Here is a 19,186-nt window from a genome sequence, read left to right as displayed (position 1 = left end):
TGTGTGTGGGGGGGGGGGGGGGGGGGGCTCATAGAAAGTTGTAGAAACATGGGTATCACCTATTGGAATTCCGGCAGAGAGCTGGGACCAAAGTAACAAAGCCTACCATCAGCAAGGGCATTGAAGATGAAACGTGGCTGGGTCTTTCAGCATGACAATGATCCCAAACACACCGCCCGGGCAACGAAGCAGTGGCTTTGTAAGAAGCATTTCAAGGTCCTGGAGTGGCCTAGCCAGTCTCCAGATCTCAACCCCATAGAAAATCTTTGGAGGGAGTTGAAATACGTGTTGCCCAGCAACAGCCCCAAAACATCACTGCTCTAGAGGAGATCTGCATGGAGGAATGGGCCAAAATATCAGCAACAGTGTGTGAAAACCTTGTGAAGACTTACAGAAAATGTTTGACCTCTGTCATTGCCAACAAAGGGTGTATAACAAAGTATTGAGATACACTTTTGTTATTGACCAAATACTTATTATCCACCATAATTTGCAAATAATTCATTAAAAATCATAATGTGATTTTCTGTATTTTTTTTCTCCTCATTTTGTCTGTCATAGTTGAAGTGTACCTATGATGAAAATTACAGGCCTCTCATCTTTTTAAGTGGGAGAACTTGCACAATTGATGGCCTACTAAATACTTTTTTGCCCCACTGTATAGGTACCGTGACCATCTTTCAGGGTCCAGGCACGTCCGCCAATGTCTTCATTCCATCCCAATTCTTAGACCAATGTAGCGAACTGTGACACCGTTTGGGGGTTTTGAGGCCTGGTCTCCAAGTCCGTAGGCAAACTTAATGCTAACCCCAACTAGCTACATTATTTCATCCTTTCCCGGAGAGCAATTCCTGACTGACACTCCTCTTAACCAAGTCCCTCACATGTACATGCCTCTCCGATGGCTTCACAGGTGCCATCCAACTTCTGACACCAATATAACAATTTGGGGGGAGAGGTGTGAGGTTCCGAGGTGAGCCGCAAACTACATCCTGAGGACTGGAGACAGACCCGTTTCCACTGCTCCAAGAGAGCCCGCTCTCTTAGGGAAGTGGTAATCGGTCTTGTCAATGCCTATCAACAATGTATCACCTCTGAAACGACTATAGTGCTCAAGAAATGACATGATTTTAAGCTATACAGAAATTATTTGAAACTATATGCATCATGTGATACCATTTCTTGCTGGACAACAAAAAGTTATGCAGTGACAACACAACAGTAACAGTACCTTTGTTTACCTTTTGTTTAAAGTGCAGAAACTAGATAGCACTTTATGACTACTGATCTAAAAATGGCTTTATAAAATGGATTTAATTGAAAGTTGTTGATACTTATAATTCCAATTAGTGCTCCCAAGTGGCGCAACGGTCTAAGGCACAGCATCTCAGTGTAAGAGTCGTCACTATAGTCTCTGGTTCAAATCCAGGCTATATCACAACTGGCTGTGATTGGGAGTCCCATAGGGTGGCACACAATTGACCCAGAGTCGTACAGATTTGACTGGGGTAGGCTGTCATAAGATTTTGTTCTTAAACTGACTTGCCTAATTAAAGGTTACATTTAAAAAATAAAAAAAATCTGTCACATCACATTATTCCAACAAGGAGTGTGTATCATTAGTTGAGCTTACTTGAATTCACACTCCTTGTGATACACACAAGAAGTGTGTATCATTAGTTGAGCTTACTTGAATTCTGATGTTACAAATGTTACTGTAAATTCATGCAAATGGTCTCTCTGTTGCTTGTTTTCACTGTCAATCATTAAAATGAGGTGGGGACCATTCCATTTCTATGGTGGGGAAAGCGACACCGCTGTCTGGTGGTGACGCCTCTTGGTGTCGGTGAAGCAAAGCAAAGGTTAGGGGAAAAAAGGAGAGAGAAAAAAAACTTGTTCCAAAATGGCGACGAAGATCTGCCTGTCCATTGGAAAACAATAGAAATAGCAAAGAGAGGCAGTTTGATTGTTGGTTGTCGCAATTACTTTTTTTGTTTTGCAGTCGACCTAACTGATTCGGGGTCGGGTTGTGTGTGTTCTATATGGACTACTTGTGAGAATTATTTTGAAAGTAGTCTGGGTATCATGCTTTTGTTATAGTTAGCAAGCTATCAAGCTAGCTACATCCGTATCTTGTTGCAGTGTCTGCTAGCTATCAAGTCACATTACTGCGATCTCCGCCGAGGATCAGCTGTTAGCCAGGGAGAACATAGGCAACATTACTTTAGCTAGCTAGTTGCAACGTAACTACTTTTGTTATTAGCGAGTTAACGTTCTTGGTGTTTTATATGTTGACGGTAATCGGTAACTTGACGTTTTATCCTGCCTGGTTAGCAGAAGTTATATTCTAGATAAATTTAGCTTACTAGTATAAAAGAACTGAGCGTCACTTGCTTTAGCTAACTTTCACCATGAGACAGGAGTGTTTGTTGTAGACAAAGTTAGCTTTAGCCAGCAAGCTAACCAGCTCCATGAAGTTGGGTAAGTAACGTTAGTCAGCGAGTTCAATACATTTATAGGTTACTAATGTAAAGTAGTGCAATGTTATGTTTGTTCTCCCGAATACAGTCCCGTTTAGCTAGTTAGAAGCTAACATACAAGTTAAAGGTTTTTCTTACTCGAACTTTGGATATGTTTGACCAGAGGAATGTTATGGAGACCCATTGATTGAATACTATAGCCTTTTAGTAAGCAACTACCTACTGTAACGTTAGTTAGCTACATCTAACTAGGCACGTTATTCGTTCAACTCATATAATGCGTATTTCCATCAAATAAATTGAGCTCGCCTATTTCATATACATTACTTTGTTTGTAGTTTCAACTTTTTTCCATTAAGGGAAAGGCGTGAATTATTTTTTTTCGAATTTGGCTAGCTAGCCAATGCTGGGGCCTTTTGCTAGCCAGTTATTGCAATACTTTATTTCACGATGCGACAGATAAGGTGCACTATATACTTTGCTAGTTAGCTAGGCCGTTTAGTAATATCTCAATCGTATTTTACGCCTGTTTTCTTCTGGCTAGTGAGACTAAATGCCAACATTAGCAAGCCAAAGGTACTCTATGGAAGCACTAACGTTAGTTGATTCTCAAAGGTAGTGGGTATAAACGCCCACAACTAAAAAGGAACAGATTAAGCATTTTATCCGGACTGTCGAAACACGACTCCAGAGTTTAAAAACACACTCTTTATTGATGATGGCGGATTTTGTAGTGCCGCGACACAGTGCGGTGATGGAGCGACTCCGCCGTCGAATCGAGCTCTTCAGGAGGCATCACACCAGCTGCGAGAACCGCTACGACAGCACAGCTATGGAGCGGCTGGAGATGGAACGGCAGCAGACCTTTGCACTGCACCAACGGTGCCTGCAAACCAAGGCCAAACGGTCGAGTAAGCACCGCCAGCCACAGCCAACCTCAGACCAGTCGGCGCAGAGAGGGTCAGGGACCGGGGGCAGCAACGCAGACCTAGCGGAGGGTGGAACGCCAGAGCAGAGCAGAAACAGCACTTTGATTGCGGTAAGTGACTATTTCTGTAATACAGGGGGTGGATGCAAATGCACGACAAAGCTGATAACAGCTCATTGGCAGTCATTGGATTATCGCATTCCTGCAGTATTTTTTTGTGTGTGGTGATAGCAAATAAATGTGTCTATAAGGAAAGCGCATTGCAATCATGTGCTTTGTGCTCTGCACATAGTGCTGTGATTAGCACGGAAGAGTTGTAGCCAGTAACGGGCGTGCTGGCTGGTTGCTGTCACCTGATCTCAGTGGGCAAGTTCTTTTTGCATGGCCCGGTGCCCCAGTTGGCTGGATATGTATATTAAGGACCATTTAGAGTGGTCTAAAATGTTGCTCCGGACAGCAGGGGCACCGGGCAATGCAGAATGAACTCGTCCAATGTTGTCATGCTGTGTTTACTAGTCTTTCGCTTGCTCCATCCATTCAGTTAATTCCACAAATGTTTTTATGTGGCCAAACATACATTTCATGCAAGTGGATATGGAAAGAATTTAGGTTTTACGAGGCATATATAGTCTGTTTGTTTTGGGATCAGACACAGTCTAGGAGGTCCTCTACAAGCTGGTGTTGAATAAAATGACATATGAACGTACTCTACATGTTGTCTCTGTGGTTGGTCCTCTTGTGGGTAGGAATTTGAGACAATATATCCACGGCATAGTATAATTAAACCAACTTCGTCAAAGCGCTGGTAGTGCGTTCTGATTTCTCTCACCTGACGCATGTGCAAAGACCATGTAAACACGTGCATGAGCTCGTCAAGTATGCATGCATTACTTGCATGTACATCCTGTGCGCATGATTCGGTTGATAAATATCCGAATGCGCTACCAGTGCTTTGACGAAGTTGGTTTAATTATACTTTCCTCTGGATATGTTGTCGTAAATTCCTACCCACAAAATAACAAACCACACAGACAACCGGTAGAGTAAGTTCAAATGTAATTCTGTTCAATATTCTGTCTTGTAGAAGACACATTTCCAGAATCAAACACTGACAATCTCAGATGTAGATTTAGAAATCCAAATTCACTCTGGTCCCCAGGCAAGCTCTGTCAGTGAAGTTGTGAGGTGTCTTCTAGTATAAGTGGTCCATGTATTGTTGGCACTCATGTTTAATCACATCCATTTTTGTCATGGATAGGGATGTGGCAGTCATGAAATTGCCAGCTGATGATTGTCATGCAGATAACTGCCTGGTCTCACTAATTGACCTTTTTAATGAACATAAACATGTTTAGCATCTCTGGCTTCCACGCATAGCTTACAAGACACTGATGTGCACCTTTTTGGAACATCTACAATTTAAAGTCTCAATCCATTTAATATAGCCTACACCATCACAGTAAATCCATTTAGGCAGGTCTAAAGAAACATTATGATATTGGGGTGGCAATGGTAGCCTAGTGGTTAGAGCGTTGGACTTGTAACTGAAAGGTTGCTAGATCAAATCCCTGAGCTGACAAGGTAAAAATCTGTCGTTTTGCCCCTGAACAAGGCAGTTAACCCACTGTTCATAGGCCGTCATTGAAAATAAGAATTTATTCTTAACTGACTTGCCTAGTTAAATAAAGGTAAATAAATAAAATATGAAGATGCACATTTCAGTTGAATCCCTTTCCCTTATCTGGATATGCCATATGGCTGTGGTCTACACTAGTTTATTAACATTTAGCAGGCAAGATTTACTTATAATTCACGTGACACAATTTAATATTTTATAGTAAGAACAATACAATTTAACATAGTTGAATAAAATAGAAAGTATATTTTTCCCAAAATATTTCAGAGGGAGTGCGCACATGTGGATATTCTGTTTTGAGCAGTTAACAAAGAAATGGGTCCTCCTATATAATTAATTTAGTTGTTTATGCAACTTTAGTTGTGATATAAAGTTTACACGGAACCCAAACCGGCTGCGCGCGTGCACCATTGTGCATAAATGTATTTTGTCCCCCCCACACCAAAAGCAATCACGGCACGCAGGTTAAAATATCAAAACAAACTCTGAATCAATTATATTAATTTGTGGACAGATCAAAAAGCATTACACATTTATGGCAATTTAGCTAGCTAGCTTGTACTTGCTCGCTAATTTTGCGACTGAGCGGTATAGTCAGCCTGTAACGCTCTGTTTTGATTCCAAAAACAGTCTAAGGCTACGAGATGTGACTAATGATTATTTGAAAAAAGTTGCGTGAAAGTCAATCGCTCTGCTCTGTTTCTTGCGCAGGCTGCACACACTTCAAATCAAATTGTATTGGTCACATACACATGGTAAGCAGATGATAATGCGAGTGTAGCGAATGCTTGTGCTTCTATTTCCAACTAAGCAGTAATATCTAAAGAGTAATCTAACAAATTCACAACAACTACCTTATACACACAAATGTAAAGGGATGAAAAGAATATGCACATATAAATATATGGATTAGCGATGGCGTGCGGCAAACTGTTTTCACACACGATTGTGCAATGTCTGGGCTCATAGCGAATTGTGGACTCTTTTCCCACGGTTCTTTTTTATGCCAGCCAGATAGGCTACTCTGGTTGTAAAGCAAAACAATGTGCAATATTAGGAAAGTTTAGAAATAAATATGGAAAGCTGATCGATCCTCCTCTTTTCAATAAAGGCCATCAACTATTTTCGTATGCGATTGGAAATGTTGTGCGTAGTAACCCCAATTTAATTCCATGCATCAACCAGCTATGAGGACTAGAGGTGGACCGATTATGATTTTTCAACGCCGATACCGATTATTGGAGGACAAAAAAGCAGACACTGAGTAATCGGCCGATTTCTTTATTTTATTTATTTATTATTATTATTTTATTTTTTTACGTGTGTGTGTGTATGTATGTGTGTGTATGTGTGTGTACATATATATATATATATACACACACATTTTTGTAATAATGACAATTGCAACAATACTGAATGAATACTTTTATTTGAACTTAATATAATACATATTATGGGGTTTTGTATGGGTGTTCTTAAGGTTATTCCACAGGTTGGTGGTATTTTTTTATTTTGCCGTTGCTGACCCCATGCTTACATCTTTATCACAAATAAGACACCTTGCTTTCCCTGGTGCCAATTCCATGTAATAGTCCCACACTGGTGCTCTGCTTTTCTCTGCCATCTGTAAAACACACACACAGCTCTGAAGTGACAATGATAATGAAGAGTCTGCTTAGGAGACAAATACTCTCAACTGTTAGAATAAAAATAGAATTTAAGTGATGAATGTTGAAAACAAAAACTGTACTTTCTATATGCAGGAAATCCTATTTTAATAATGGACATGGTGAGACTTGACTACCAAAGTGCGAGTCATAATTCCCATGACACTTTCTAGCAAAATCTGAAAAGCGGTTCCTTAATTCGTTTCTTGCATAGGATATTTTTAGATTCACTTAAAATAAGGTCTGTGTTTCGTGTAGGCTTACACCACCTTGCCAATTTTATAACTGTGTAGATATCCATAGGACAAGGTAACTCTGATCAATATTGGCTAAATATAAGCAAATCATTTTTTTGTAGAGTGGATTTATGAAAATATTTTGACAAACATTACCTTATCCTAGTGAGATTTACACGGGTATCAAAACGCTGAAGTGGTTTAAGCCTGCACGAAACACAGACCTTATTTTAAGTAGATCAAGATATTCTCTATGAAAGACATGAACGGTAAAATAACAAAGGAACCCCTTTCAAGTTCAGCCGCAAGTTATTACAGGAATTATAACACGTCAACTATTTCTCTCTAAACCATATACCTTTGACTATTACGAGCCTGCTGCTGCCTACCACCCCTTAGTCAGACTGCTCTATCAAATATCAAATCATAGACTTAACTATAATAAACACACAGAAATACAAGCCTTAGGTCAAATCCGGAATCTATCACCTAGAAAACATTTATTCCGTTCCGTATTTTATCTAACGGGTGGCATCCATGAGTCTAAATATTCCTGTTACATTGCACAACCTTCAATGTTATGTCATAATTACGTAAAATTCTGGCAAATTAGTTTCGCAAAGAGCCAGGCGGCCCAAACTGTTGCATATACCCTGACTCTGCGTGCAATGAACGCAAGAGAAGTGGCACAATTTCACCTGGTTAATATTGCCTGCTAACCTGGATTTCTTTTAGCTAAATATGCAGGTTTAAAAATATATACTTGTGTATTGATTTTAAGAAAGGCATTGATGTTTATGGTTAGGTACACATTGGAGCAATGACAGTCGTTGATTGTTTTTTATAAGATAAGTTTAATGCTAGCTAGCAACTTACCTTGTAACAGGCAGGCTCCTCGTGAGGCAGGTGGTTAGTGTTGGACTAGTTAACTGTAAGGTTGCAAGATTGGATCCCCTGAGCTGACGAGGTAAAAATCTGTCGTTCTGCCTTGTTCCTAGGCCCTCATTGAAAATAAGAATGTGTTCTTAACTGACTTGCCTAGTTAAATAAAGGTGTAAAAAAAAAAAAACAGCACCCAAAAATACAGATTTCCGATTATTATGAAAACTTGAAACCGGCCCTAATTAATCGGCCATTCCGATTAATCGGTCGACCTCTAATGAGGACCTGTCTCTCTCTGTGCAACAGGTCTGCTCTATTCTGCTCCAAGTTTTAATGTCAGGGCTCTCATGAAGTGTTTGATTTGATTTTCAATTGCTTTTGCGTTGACATCAGTGTGATTTAGAGGGACAGTGCTGAGTACCCACCATTAGCGACGGGCCTCGAGCAAGTTTAGTAGGCTACTAATGACTATCAGAGAGCACTTTTTGATAAGTTGCTGTAACCGTTGAGTCACATCGAATTTAACTGCGGTCTTGATTCGTGACTGTGGTGTGGCAGTATATACGGTCATCGTAACGACCCTCGTCATGAATTTCTAAATGATCAGAAGGCTGATGGCACAGCCAAAGTGGGATACACACTTCTCACGAGACGGTCACATATTAAATGATTCGGTTCCTCTTTCTTGTGACTCGAAAGTAGCACTCAAGTATTCAATGAGTTCTTACACTTCCAGAACATTCTTGTCTTTTTCTATTACACAATTAACAAAAATATGAACTCAACCATTTCAAAGATTTTACTGAGTTACAGTTCAAATAAGAAAGTCAGTCAATTGTAATGAATGAATTAGGCCCTAATCTATGGATTTCAAATGACTGGGAATACAAAATATGCATCTGTTGGTCACAGATACCTTAATAAAAATGGGTGTGGATCATAAAACCAGTCAGTATCTGTAGTGACCACCATTTGCCTCATGCAGTGTGACAACTCCTTCGATTAGATTTGATCAGGCTGTTGATTGTGTTCTGTGGAATGTTGTCCCAATTCTCTTCAATGGCTGTGCAAAGTTGCTGGATATTGGTGGGAACTGGAACCCGCTGTTGAACACGCCAATCCAGAGCATCCCAAACATGCCCGAATTGTATTTGTCACATGCGCCGAATTCAACAGGAGTAGACCTCACAGTGAAATTTTTACTTACAAGCCTTTAAACAACAATGCAGTTTTTAGAAAAACACCTAAAAATAAAGTTACAAAAGATTAAAGAGCATCAGTAAAATAACAATAGCTAGACCATATACAGGGAAAATGGGTGACATGTCTGAGTATGTAGGCCATGAAAGAACTGGGACATTTTCAGCTTCCAGAAATTGTGTACAGATCCGTGCGACATTATCACGTTGAAACACGAAAAAATACCAAAACAAGGTGAGAAATAAAAGTAACAAATAATTAAAGAGCAGCAGTAAAATAACAATAGCGAAGCTATATAAACAGGGGGTGCCGGTACAGAGTCATTGTGCGGGGGTACCGGTTGGTCGAGGTAATATGTACATATAGGTAGTGTTATTAAAGTGACTATTTGTAGATGATTAACAGAGTAGCAGCAGTGTAAAAGGGGTGGGGGGGACAATGCAAATAGTCTGGGATAGACATTTGCTTAGATGTTCAGGAGTCTGATGGCTTGTTTAGAAGCCTCTTGGATCGAGACTTGGAGCTTGGGCAAAGCTTGCCATGCGGAAGCAGAGAGAACAGTCTATGACTAGTGTGGCTCAATTAACTTCTAATCAACTGTCAGGGGGAAACCTGCTTCCTCCATTGTTTTCAGTGATGATTAAAGGCTTCCGCATGCTTCCCAGCCAAAACATTTCTAAAGAGTTTGTGGATATATTATGAGAACATTTTGAGGTTTAGGTCATTTTTTACAATTACAACAATACTGAATGAACACTTATTTTAACTTAATATAATACATCAATAAATCAATTTAGCCTCAAATAAATAATGAAACATGTTCAATTTGGTTTAAATGTTGCAAAAACAAAGTGTTGGAGAAGAAAGTAAAAGTGCAATATGTACCATGTAAAATATGTGCCATGTAAGAAAGCTAACGTTTCAGTTCCTTGCTCAGAACATGAGAACATATGAAAGCTGGTGGTTCCTTTTAACATGAGTCTTCAATATTCCCAGGTAAGAAGTTTTAGGTTGAAGTTATTATAGGAATTATAGGAACATTTCTCTCTCTATGATTTGTATTTCATAGTCCTTTGACTATTGGATATTCTTATAGGCACTTTATTGCCAGTGTAACAGTATAGCTTCCGCCCCTCTCCTCGCCCCTACCTGGGCTCGAACCAGGAACACATCGACAACAGCCACCCTCGAAGCAGCGTTAAGATTGAATCCCCGAGCTGACAAGGTAAAACTCTGTCATTCTGCCCCTGAACAAGGCAGTTAACTCACCGTTCCATGGCCGTCATTGAAAATAAGAATGTGTTCTTAACTGACTTGCCTAGTTAAATAAAGGTGAATTTTTTTTTTGCCAAATCGGTGTCCAAAAATACAGATTTCCGATTGTTATGAAAATTTGAAACCGGCCCTAATTAATCGTCCATTCTGATTAATCGGTCGACCTCTATTGAAAACCCACAAATTGTCGCTGAGTTACAGTAGTTCTGCATGGAAGAGTGGGCCAAAATTCCTCTACAGTGACGTACGAGACTGATCAACAACTAAAGGGAGCGTTTGGTTGGGGTCATTGCAGCTAAAAGTGGCATCGTTTTTCACACGGGGGTAGTGGGTGTTGCATAACTTTGTTTATGAAAAAATGAAATAAGTATTGTTCACTCATGTTCCCTTTATCTACTACTAGGTTTTGGTTTAAGATCTGATAACAATCAGTATAAAACAATATGCTAAAGTAGAGAATTAGGAAGGAGCAAAATATTTTCACAGCACTGTACATGTAAGTGGGTGTAATGACCCCACCTGAATCATTTTGCCTCTGTGACCTCTTCAGTCTCTGAGAAACAAGTACTGTTTTTAAGCCACAACCCAGGCCTCAGTTACGGCCCAGTAGGAATTGGCCGCTACCCACAATTTGGGCCACAGCTGCAATAGGACAATGACAAGCCTCTGAATGATGACTCAGGAGTATTAAATCCAACTCTGCCCACTGCTCTGAGCCTCTGGCTCATCATTGCTCTCAGTGCCTATTCCTGATGCCACATAATGAGCGCTTCCGCTGGGGTGTGTATCAAGCCACTGGGCGGAACTTGACTCTTTTGCTGATGCACATCATAACCTAGGCATCATGTCAGTTACTAAAACATGTCTAAATTCCCAGTGCTAACTAGCCCGCTCGTGGCACAATGCTAGCAAGCCAACTCGCCTGTCAGTAACCTATTAACAGGGCTCCGCTCCAGCCTGGCCAGTAAGTATGAGGTTAAACGCTTGTACTATAAACGCCCCCCCAGCTCGCCGCTCTGTTCCGCACCTGCACAATCCAGGGAGGCCCATTGTGGCCATGCCGGTGGCTTCAAAGGCAAAACGGGCACGCTGTCAGTGCTGGCCCCGGTGTTTGTAATTCAGCATGCTCCCCTCCTTGGCCCTGGCGCTAGCTCTTTTGTTGTAGGTCCTACTCCGCCTATACACATGCTAATTAGTTTCATGTGGATTCAGGTTGGTGGTGGTAGTTGTAGCAGCAGTGGTGGTTGCTCAGAAGAAGGTGGGGAGGGGAGCAGGGGGAAGACGGACCAGTTTTTCAGGTTCATAAAGCACTGGAATGAGTCACTAGACTAGCTGCTCTCTCCCTTTCTCTCCTCCGGGGGTGTGAGGGTGTTAGACGATGCCAGATCGGCGTGCGGCCTATGATTTCAGTGGCATTGTTGCACTAAAACAGAGATGGGTAACTTTAATAGGGTTGGGGCTCGTGTCTGTATACCACATAATATTGGCTCGAGTCTCAAATTCACTATCTTAACTGGGAGATATGTAAGTTGGGGCGACTAGGTGTCACCAAAAACTTTATTCATTCAATCAGCTTTGAAATCAGAAATAGTTTGTTATCACAAACAAGGTACTAGAGTAGTGAATTGATGTTAGCTTCAGCTGTAAGCTAGCAAGGAAAGTTAGCCTACAGAGGTGGAAGCTACCGGCATCTTCTTGCATTCAAATCAAATCACATTTTATTGGTCGCATGCACATATTTAGCAGATGTTATTGAGAGTGTAGTGAAATTCTCACGTTGTTTTCCCCCACATTGTAAAGTGTTCTAGCCTGTGTTGCAAACGACAATTTACGTTTCAACATTTATGCAGTGTAGCATTAGTCAAGTGGGTTAACGTCTGTGCAGCATAATTGGTGATGCACCCCAGACTCCGAGTGAGTGCAGTGGTTCCTCGGGATAGGCTAGAGCTACCAATGAATAAGTGGAGCAGGCACGGTGTGCTATAGCTAAAGGGACATCGGCTGCGCTGACGGACTTGATCCTCTCGATCAGTAGATTATTTATACATATTTTTTTTACCTTTATTTAACGAGGCAAGTCCGTTAACAAATTCTTATTTTCTATGACAGCCTAGGAACAGTGGGTTAGCTGCCTTGTTCAGGGGCAAAACAACATATTTTTACCTTGTCAGCTCGGGGATTCGATCTTGCAACCTTTCGGTTACTAGTCCAACGCTCTAACCCCTAGGTTACCTGCCGCCCCATGAGACACTTTTTACAGTACCCAAAAAGTTATAGATTCAAAGTACCGTAGTTTTGGTTAACCTTGCAACACCAGTGATGTTCCAGAACCATTAAGCATATCTTCATGTGTTCACCCAGGTATTTATCTCCACTTTATTGATTGAACTTGGCCTCTGGTGACAATCTCAGTCAAATGCAGTGTGGTAGTATTCAGTATGTATGTTGATTGTGTGGTACTAATGTTTGTCGTTGTTTGCTCTAGTTGCAGGAGTCGGTGAAGAGGAAGCTGGAGAGCGCCAGCTCCCCTGTTCAAGTCAACGGCTTCAGCGATGGCTACCCCCCATCCAAGAAGTCCTGCCTGGACAATGACCCATCCAACGGCGGCATCCCCACTCACTCGCCTCTGGACTCCAAGCACGGCATCGGCGCTGACTCGCTCATACCCAACGGGATCCACCGGCCTGGTGGTGAGCCCGGTGGGGACTCCTCGGGGGAGCAGGAGTTCTTGCTCAAAGAGATGAAGCAGGAGCCCATGGATGACATCTTGCCCTGCATGCTGCCGTCAGGGGGCGGAGCCAGCAACAGCCTCTTCCCTGACCTCAACCTCAACGAGCAGGAGTGGATGGAGCTCATGGAGGAGCTCAACCGCTCTGTGGCCTATGAGGACATCCAGGACATCCTCAACGATGGCTTCGAGGATCGCAAGGACTCCCCTGAGCTGGCCGGACCCACCCCAGGGACATGTGCACAGTCTGGGGGAGCAACGCAGGGAGGGGGAACCTCACAGGGAGGCCTCCTGCCTCCAGACCTGGCCAGCATTAAGACTGAGTTCTCCCCGGCCTCCTCTGCTTTCGAGCAAGACTCTGGCACCGGCTCGCCGCATGTTAGGCCAACGTCATCGGGGCCGCCCATGCAGCGCTCACCAGCAGCGGCTACCACCACTGCCTCCTCCCCGGCCCTGTCCCAACCCCTCAGCCAGCAGCCTCCCCCATCCAGGCAACTCCCTCCCCAGAACCACCACCTCCCCCCGGGGCCCGTCTCCAAAGACCTGTCCCCTGCCCAGCAGCTCCAACAGCTAGCCGCACATCAACAGAGAGCCCAGCAGATGCAATCCCAGCTTCAACAGCAGCAACACGCTCAGAAACCGCAGCAAAACCAAAAACAGCAACAACCGCAGCAAGCACCCAAATTCCACACAACTGGATCCCACCCTCAGTCTTGGCCCCCCCAGTCGGCCCCGTCTCGAAGCCCCCTAGGGGGCTCCTACGGCCTGGAGAAGCCCACCAGCCCCTCCCTATACCCCCAGGACTTCCCCAACAAGCCCCAGCTGATGATACCCGTACAGCCCAACAAGGGCTCACCCAAAGCTGCAGCCGGCGGGTACCTGCAGCCCGGGGGCCCCCACCCCAACATGCTTGGCCACCCTGTCGCAGGACCAGGTGCCCTGCTCAGCCACCCTGCAGCAGCAGGCCCTGGGGGCCCGGGCTCTGCCATGCTCAACTACAGCAACACCAAGCCCCTGTCCCACTACGAGGCGGCGACCCAGGGGCCACCACGGGGCCCGCCTAGTGCCCAGAGCCAGAACAAGGCGGTGATGCTATCGCTTCTCAGGCAGCAGCAGCAGATGAAGCAGAAGCAAGGCCTGCCCTTCAGACCACACCTACCCCACGGCCAGGTAAGACTGCAGCTCATCCTCTACAACTCACCATGGCAATTATCACAAGAGTTCTCATTTTTTAAACATTATTTATATTGACTAGCTTTGATACCATGGTGTTGGCTTAAAATGTATTCTATAGCAGAGTCAAAAGCTTAGTGATTAGAGTCAAGGATCCAAATAGAAACATCAATATCAGCACTCTACTGCACACATTCTGGTTTTTCATTTAAAAAAAACTTCCATCCTATTTTTGGGAAGTTTTAGTCTTTCTGATAATGTTCAGGCTTTGCCATGGGGGTACAAAAATAGCAATCAAATATTTTCTTTATCAGAGGGTATTATCTTAACAGCTCGATTTGGCTCCTGTGCCTGTAAATGTTGACCAAAAAGGCCATTATTATCACATCTTTCATTGAGCATGATATTATCCTGATAAGTATCAGTATACTTCTTTAGAGGTTCCTACACAAGTACATTTTCAAGTTATCTGTATTTAAACATGCAAAATAATGAAATGTATTGTACCCTTCTGTCACACCATGGGCTCAGATTGCTTTGCTTTGCTTCCTTAAAGAAGGTCCCTCCCCCAATTGATACATTCTAACTTCTGCACCTCATTGGATTGTTTACAGACATGTCATCACATATTGTCATGTGTAGGAAATTAAACATTAACATTCAAGTCTTTGGCAACAGCTCTGGTGGACATTCTTGCCGTCAGCATGTCAATTGCACGCTCCCTCAACTTGCGACGTCTGTGGCATTGTGTTGTGTGACACAACTGCATATTTTAGTGTGTTTTTTGTTGTCCCCAGCTCAAGGTAAACCTGTGTAATGATCATGCTGTTTAAACAGCTTCTGTTTAATCAGGATTATCTTGGCAAAGGAGAAATGCTCACTATCAGGGATGTTAACAAATTTGTGCAGCGTTTTCAAGTGCATATGGAAAATTTGTCTTTTGTTTGAGCTCATGAAACATGGCACCAACTTAAAAAAAAAAAAAGGTTTTGATAAATGTTGCGTTTTGTATTTTTGTGCAGTGTACATGTCCATGCATACCCTTTCAGGTAAAACATTAAATTCAGTGTTTGCCTTATATTTAGCTAATTAATGATTGGTTATGCATAATAAGCTTCTAACTTATAGCCTCTCTTTTTTTGCACAATATGCATGCACCTCTGCTCAGCTGCCCTCTCCTTAAAAAAAAACACACCTTAGCTCTTGGAGTCCCATGCAGGAAAAGCTAGATTACAAGAGTTTGCTGGACATTTTTGTTGTTGCATTTCTTCTACCAATAAGTAGACTGCTGAAGAGGGAAGCAAGCTCTTTTTTGCTGAATGGTAAATACAGCATTCAATAGAACTCTCGGGTAGTTTGAACGAAGAGTGAATGTGTGATTGAGGTAGGCAGTTATTTGTTCAGACCAATAACCATTCAATCTTAGTGAAGAGAAGTGAAAGCGTCTAATTCATGTCCTATATTATTCAACTGTCATTAGAATGATGAAGATGAGGACAACGCAACTTATTTAATTGTTGAAGGTGAGGAAGGGATGAAGCAACAGAGGGAGAAAGAGGTAAGCTAATAATGGTAAATATTATGAAAGGTGTATATGTGCGTCCGCCTACTAATTATACAAGTAGGCCCCATTTCAGAATTCAAATCAAGTTTGCTAGCCTACACTTGTGACTTTGTAGGCTGCATGTGCTGCACCAGAATCCTATGTTGTCTTCTGATTTATCATGGTTTGAACGATGTGTGTAATTCCAGTCCGTATAATACAGTACAGTAATACAGTTCACACACAAAAAAAATATCTAGTCTACTGGAGCTAGTTAAATTTATTTACCCAGGAGAACATATGCCTATCTAAATCTATGGGCTTTTATGTTTTTCTGTTGTGCGTAATGTGCAGTAGCCTATATCATATATACAGTGCCTTGCGAAAGTATTCGGCCCCCTTGAACTTTGCGACCTTTTGCCACATTTCAGGCTTCAAACATAAAGATATGAAACTGTATTTTTTTGTGAAGAATCAACAACAAGTGGGACACAATCATGAAGTGGAACGACATTTATTGGATATTTCAAACTTTTTTAACAAATCAAAAACTGAAAAATTGGGCGTGCAAAATTATTCAGCCCCTTTACTTTCAGTGCAGCAAACTCTCTCCAGAAGTTCAGTGAGGATCTCTGAATGATCCAATGTTGGCCTAAATGACTAATGATGATAAATACAATCCACCTGTGTGTAATCAAGTCTCCGTATAAATGCACCTGCACTGTGATAGTCTCAGAGGTCCGTTAAAAGCGCAGAGAGCATCATGAAGAACAAGGAACACACCAGGCAGGTCCGAGATACTGTTGTGAAGAAGTTTAAAGCCGGATTTGGATACAAAAAGATTTCCCAAGCTTTAAACATCCCAAGGAGCACTGTGCAAGCGATAATATTGAAATGGAAGGAGTATCAGACCACTGCAAATCTACCAAGACCTGGCCGTCCCTCTAAACTTTCAGCTCATACAAGGAGAAGACTGATCAGAGATGCAGCCAAGAGGCCCATGATCACTCTGGATGAACTGCAGAGATCTACAGCTGAGGTGGGAGACTCTGTCCATAGGACAACAATCAGTCAGTCGTATATTGCACAAATCTGGCCTTTATGGAGGAGTGGCAAGAAAGCCATTTCTTAAAGATATCCATAAAAAGTGTAGTTTAAAGTTTGCCACAAGCCACCTGGGAGACACACCAAACATGTGGAAGAAGGTGCTCTGGTCAGATGAAACCAAAATGTAACTTTTTGGCAACAATGCAAAACGTTATGTTTGGCGTAAAAACAACACAGCTGAACACACCATCCCCACTGTCAAACATGGTGGTGGCAGCATCATGGTTTGGGCCTGCTTTTCTTCAGCAGGGACAGGGAAGATGGTTAAAATTGATGGGAAGATGGATGGAGCCAAATACAGGACCATTCTGGAAGAAAACCTGATGGAGTCTGCAAAAGACCTGAGACTGGGACGGAGATTTGTCTTCCAACAAGACAATGATCCAAAACATAAAGCTAAATCTACAATGGAATGGTTCAAAAATAAACATATCCAGGTGTTAGAATGGCCAAGTCAAAGTCCAGACCTGAATCCAATCGAGAATCTGTGGAAAGAACTGACAACTGCTGTTCACAAATGCTCTCCATCCAACCTCACTGAGCTCGAGCTGTTTTGCAAGGAGGAATGGGAAAAAATGTCAGTCTCTCGATGTGCAAAACTGATAGACATACCCCAAGCGACTTACAGCTGTAATCGCCGGCAAAAGGTGGCGCTACAAAGTATTAACTTAAGGGTGCTGAATAATATTGCACGCCCAATTTTTCAGTTTTTGATTTGTTAAAGTTTGAAATATCCAATAAATGTCATTCCACTTCATGATTGTGTCCCACTTGTTGTTGATTCTTCACAAAAAAATACAGTTTTATATCTTTATGTTTGAAGCCTGAAATGTGGCAAAAGGTCGCAAAGTTCAAGGGGGCCGAATACTTTCGCAAGGCACTGTATGTATTGGATAATGGCACAATCATTTGGGCTGTTTTGGGGCTTGGGCTCATTAAATGTTGTTCATGTTGGGCTCATAAAATATATTTAATATGTGGTTCATCAGGCTCAGGTAGCATCAGATTTGAATTTGTTTCTAGACATATGTTCTTTTGAATGACACTTCCGGGTTTGGCTCGAAATACCAGGTTACCTGGGAGAAGTGATTTATTCTCTGGTTGGAGCAGGGGGATAATATTCAACCCTACTTGAGGGCAACGATGTGCAGTAGAGGGTTAGGCTATATTAGCATTCTGAATAACTGTTAAGCTAGATGTCAACAAGTGTATATGAAGGACTTGGGACATGACTTGGTTATGGTCATCACCCAAGCCTAACATTCATTTCACACTGTGTGACTGGGAGAGTTGGAGCCATCCACATTCCCAACAAGGGAAAGGCTCAACGCATGTTTTATGCTGACATCAGCAAATAGCATTACAACTGAGGCATAAAGAACATTCCAAGGCCGTGTTGTGTTCACACACTCCCCCAGTGCTACAATGCTGGTGAATGACGGGAGTCTCACGTCGAAGCAAAACAATGGTAAACAATAAGGGCTTGTTAAAAATGAGCAATGGAGTTGTCTGGCTTGCCCTTACAGTTTAAAAGAATGGCTCCAAAGAAAGACCTCTTGTTTTCAACATTTTTGCTTACGTAAAGAACCACAGACCAATTGATAGCCTAGATTAGCAATAGCATTACATTTGGTAACTTATGATCAACACACACATTATTTGATTGTACTGTACATTTCTTGCATTCACTGCATTTTAAATTACTCTTACTGAAGTTGTAGGCCTCCTCGGCTAATTGTTTTTGACAACCTCGCGGATGAAGCATACTGCTTGTAGGCCTAGTTGATGGTGATTCTAGGGCCTAGAATGTTTTTTTGTTAGTCAACAAACACAACCCGACACACTGTCCTCAGTTTTTGTTCTTACAAGTCTGGCACGGACCCCATGGTTCCAAAGGACTGTGTGTGTGTGTCTGGGTCAAGCAGCTGGTTGCTAAGGCGCTGGCGTGCAGGCTCCCACGGGGGCTTGGGTTGTGGTGGAGGGGGGGACCGGGGAGGGGACAGCCATGACAAAGCAGCCTTTCATTTATCCCTCCCTCCCCTCACTCATGTCCTCACCAGTGTATTTTAGGAGTAGCCCCATCTTCCTCTCAGTACTCTCTCTCTATTTAAATATAGCTGCTGCTAACCCACTTGTATTTTTTCCTTTCTCGCGAGAGGGGACTCCGTTCCTCTCTTCCCCCTCAACTGTGTCTGTGGTGTGTGGACGGACCCCTGCTGGAGCTCCAGGCCTCAGGCTAACCCCTGATATCTCTGCCCAACCTTCCAGACGTTTCTATGGAGGTGGTTGCCACACTGACTAAGCTCAGGCTAAACACTGGTTGTTCCATCT

At 42.5% G+C, this 19,186-nt stretch overlaps 1 protein-coding gene across 9 annotated transcripts in view; it reads left to right on the top strand.

Annotated features, from left to right (window-relative positions):
* Positions 1 to 1,895: 1,895 nt before the first annotated feature.
* The window catches only part of LOC110505102 (mastermind-like transcriptional coactivator 1), a 35,751-nt gene continuing 18,460 nt past the window's right edge, over positions 1,896 to 19,186 (top strand). For 3 of the 9 annotated variants that reach the window (XR_002470683.3, XM_021584075.3, XM_021584074.3), the window contains exons 1-2: positions 3,048 to 3,519; positions 12,790 to 14,202. Coding sequence is in view for 8 of the 9 variants with exons in the window: in XM_021584075.3 (XP_021439750.3) it covers positions 3,196 to 3,519; positions 12,790 to 14,202 (1,737 nt within the window). In the remaining variant the exon portion in view is untranslated. Of the gene's footprint in view, positions 2,482 to 3,047; positions 3,520 to 12,789; positions 14,203 to 19,186 lie in introns of those variants that run through there. The other 6 variants (XM_090219755.1, XM_021584078.3, XM_090219758.1 and 3 more) reach the window with 4 other exon arrangements.

This window comes from Oncorhynchus mykiss, chromosome 25 (genome assembly GCF_057628025.1).
Source record: "Oncorhynchus mykiss isolate SJ-2025 chromosome 25, ASM5762802v1, whole genome shotgun sequence".
In the NCBI taxonomy this organism is placed as follows: Eukaryota; Metazoa; Chordata; class Actinopteri; order Salmoniformes; family Salmonidae; genus Oncorhynchus; species Oncorhynchus mykiss.
Note: the sequence above shows the minus strand (reverse complement) of the source record. Positions and strands in the feature narration are given on the sequence as shown.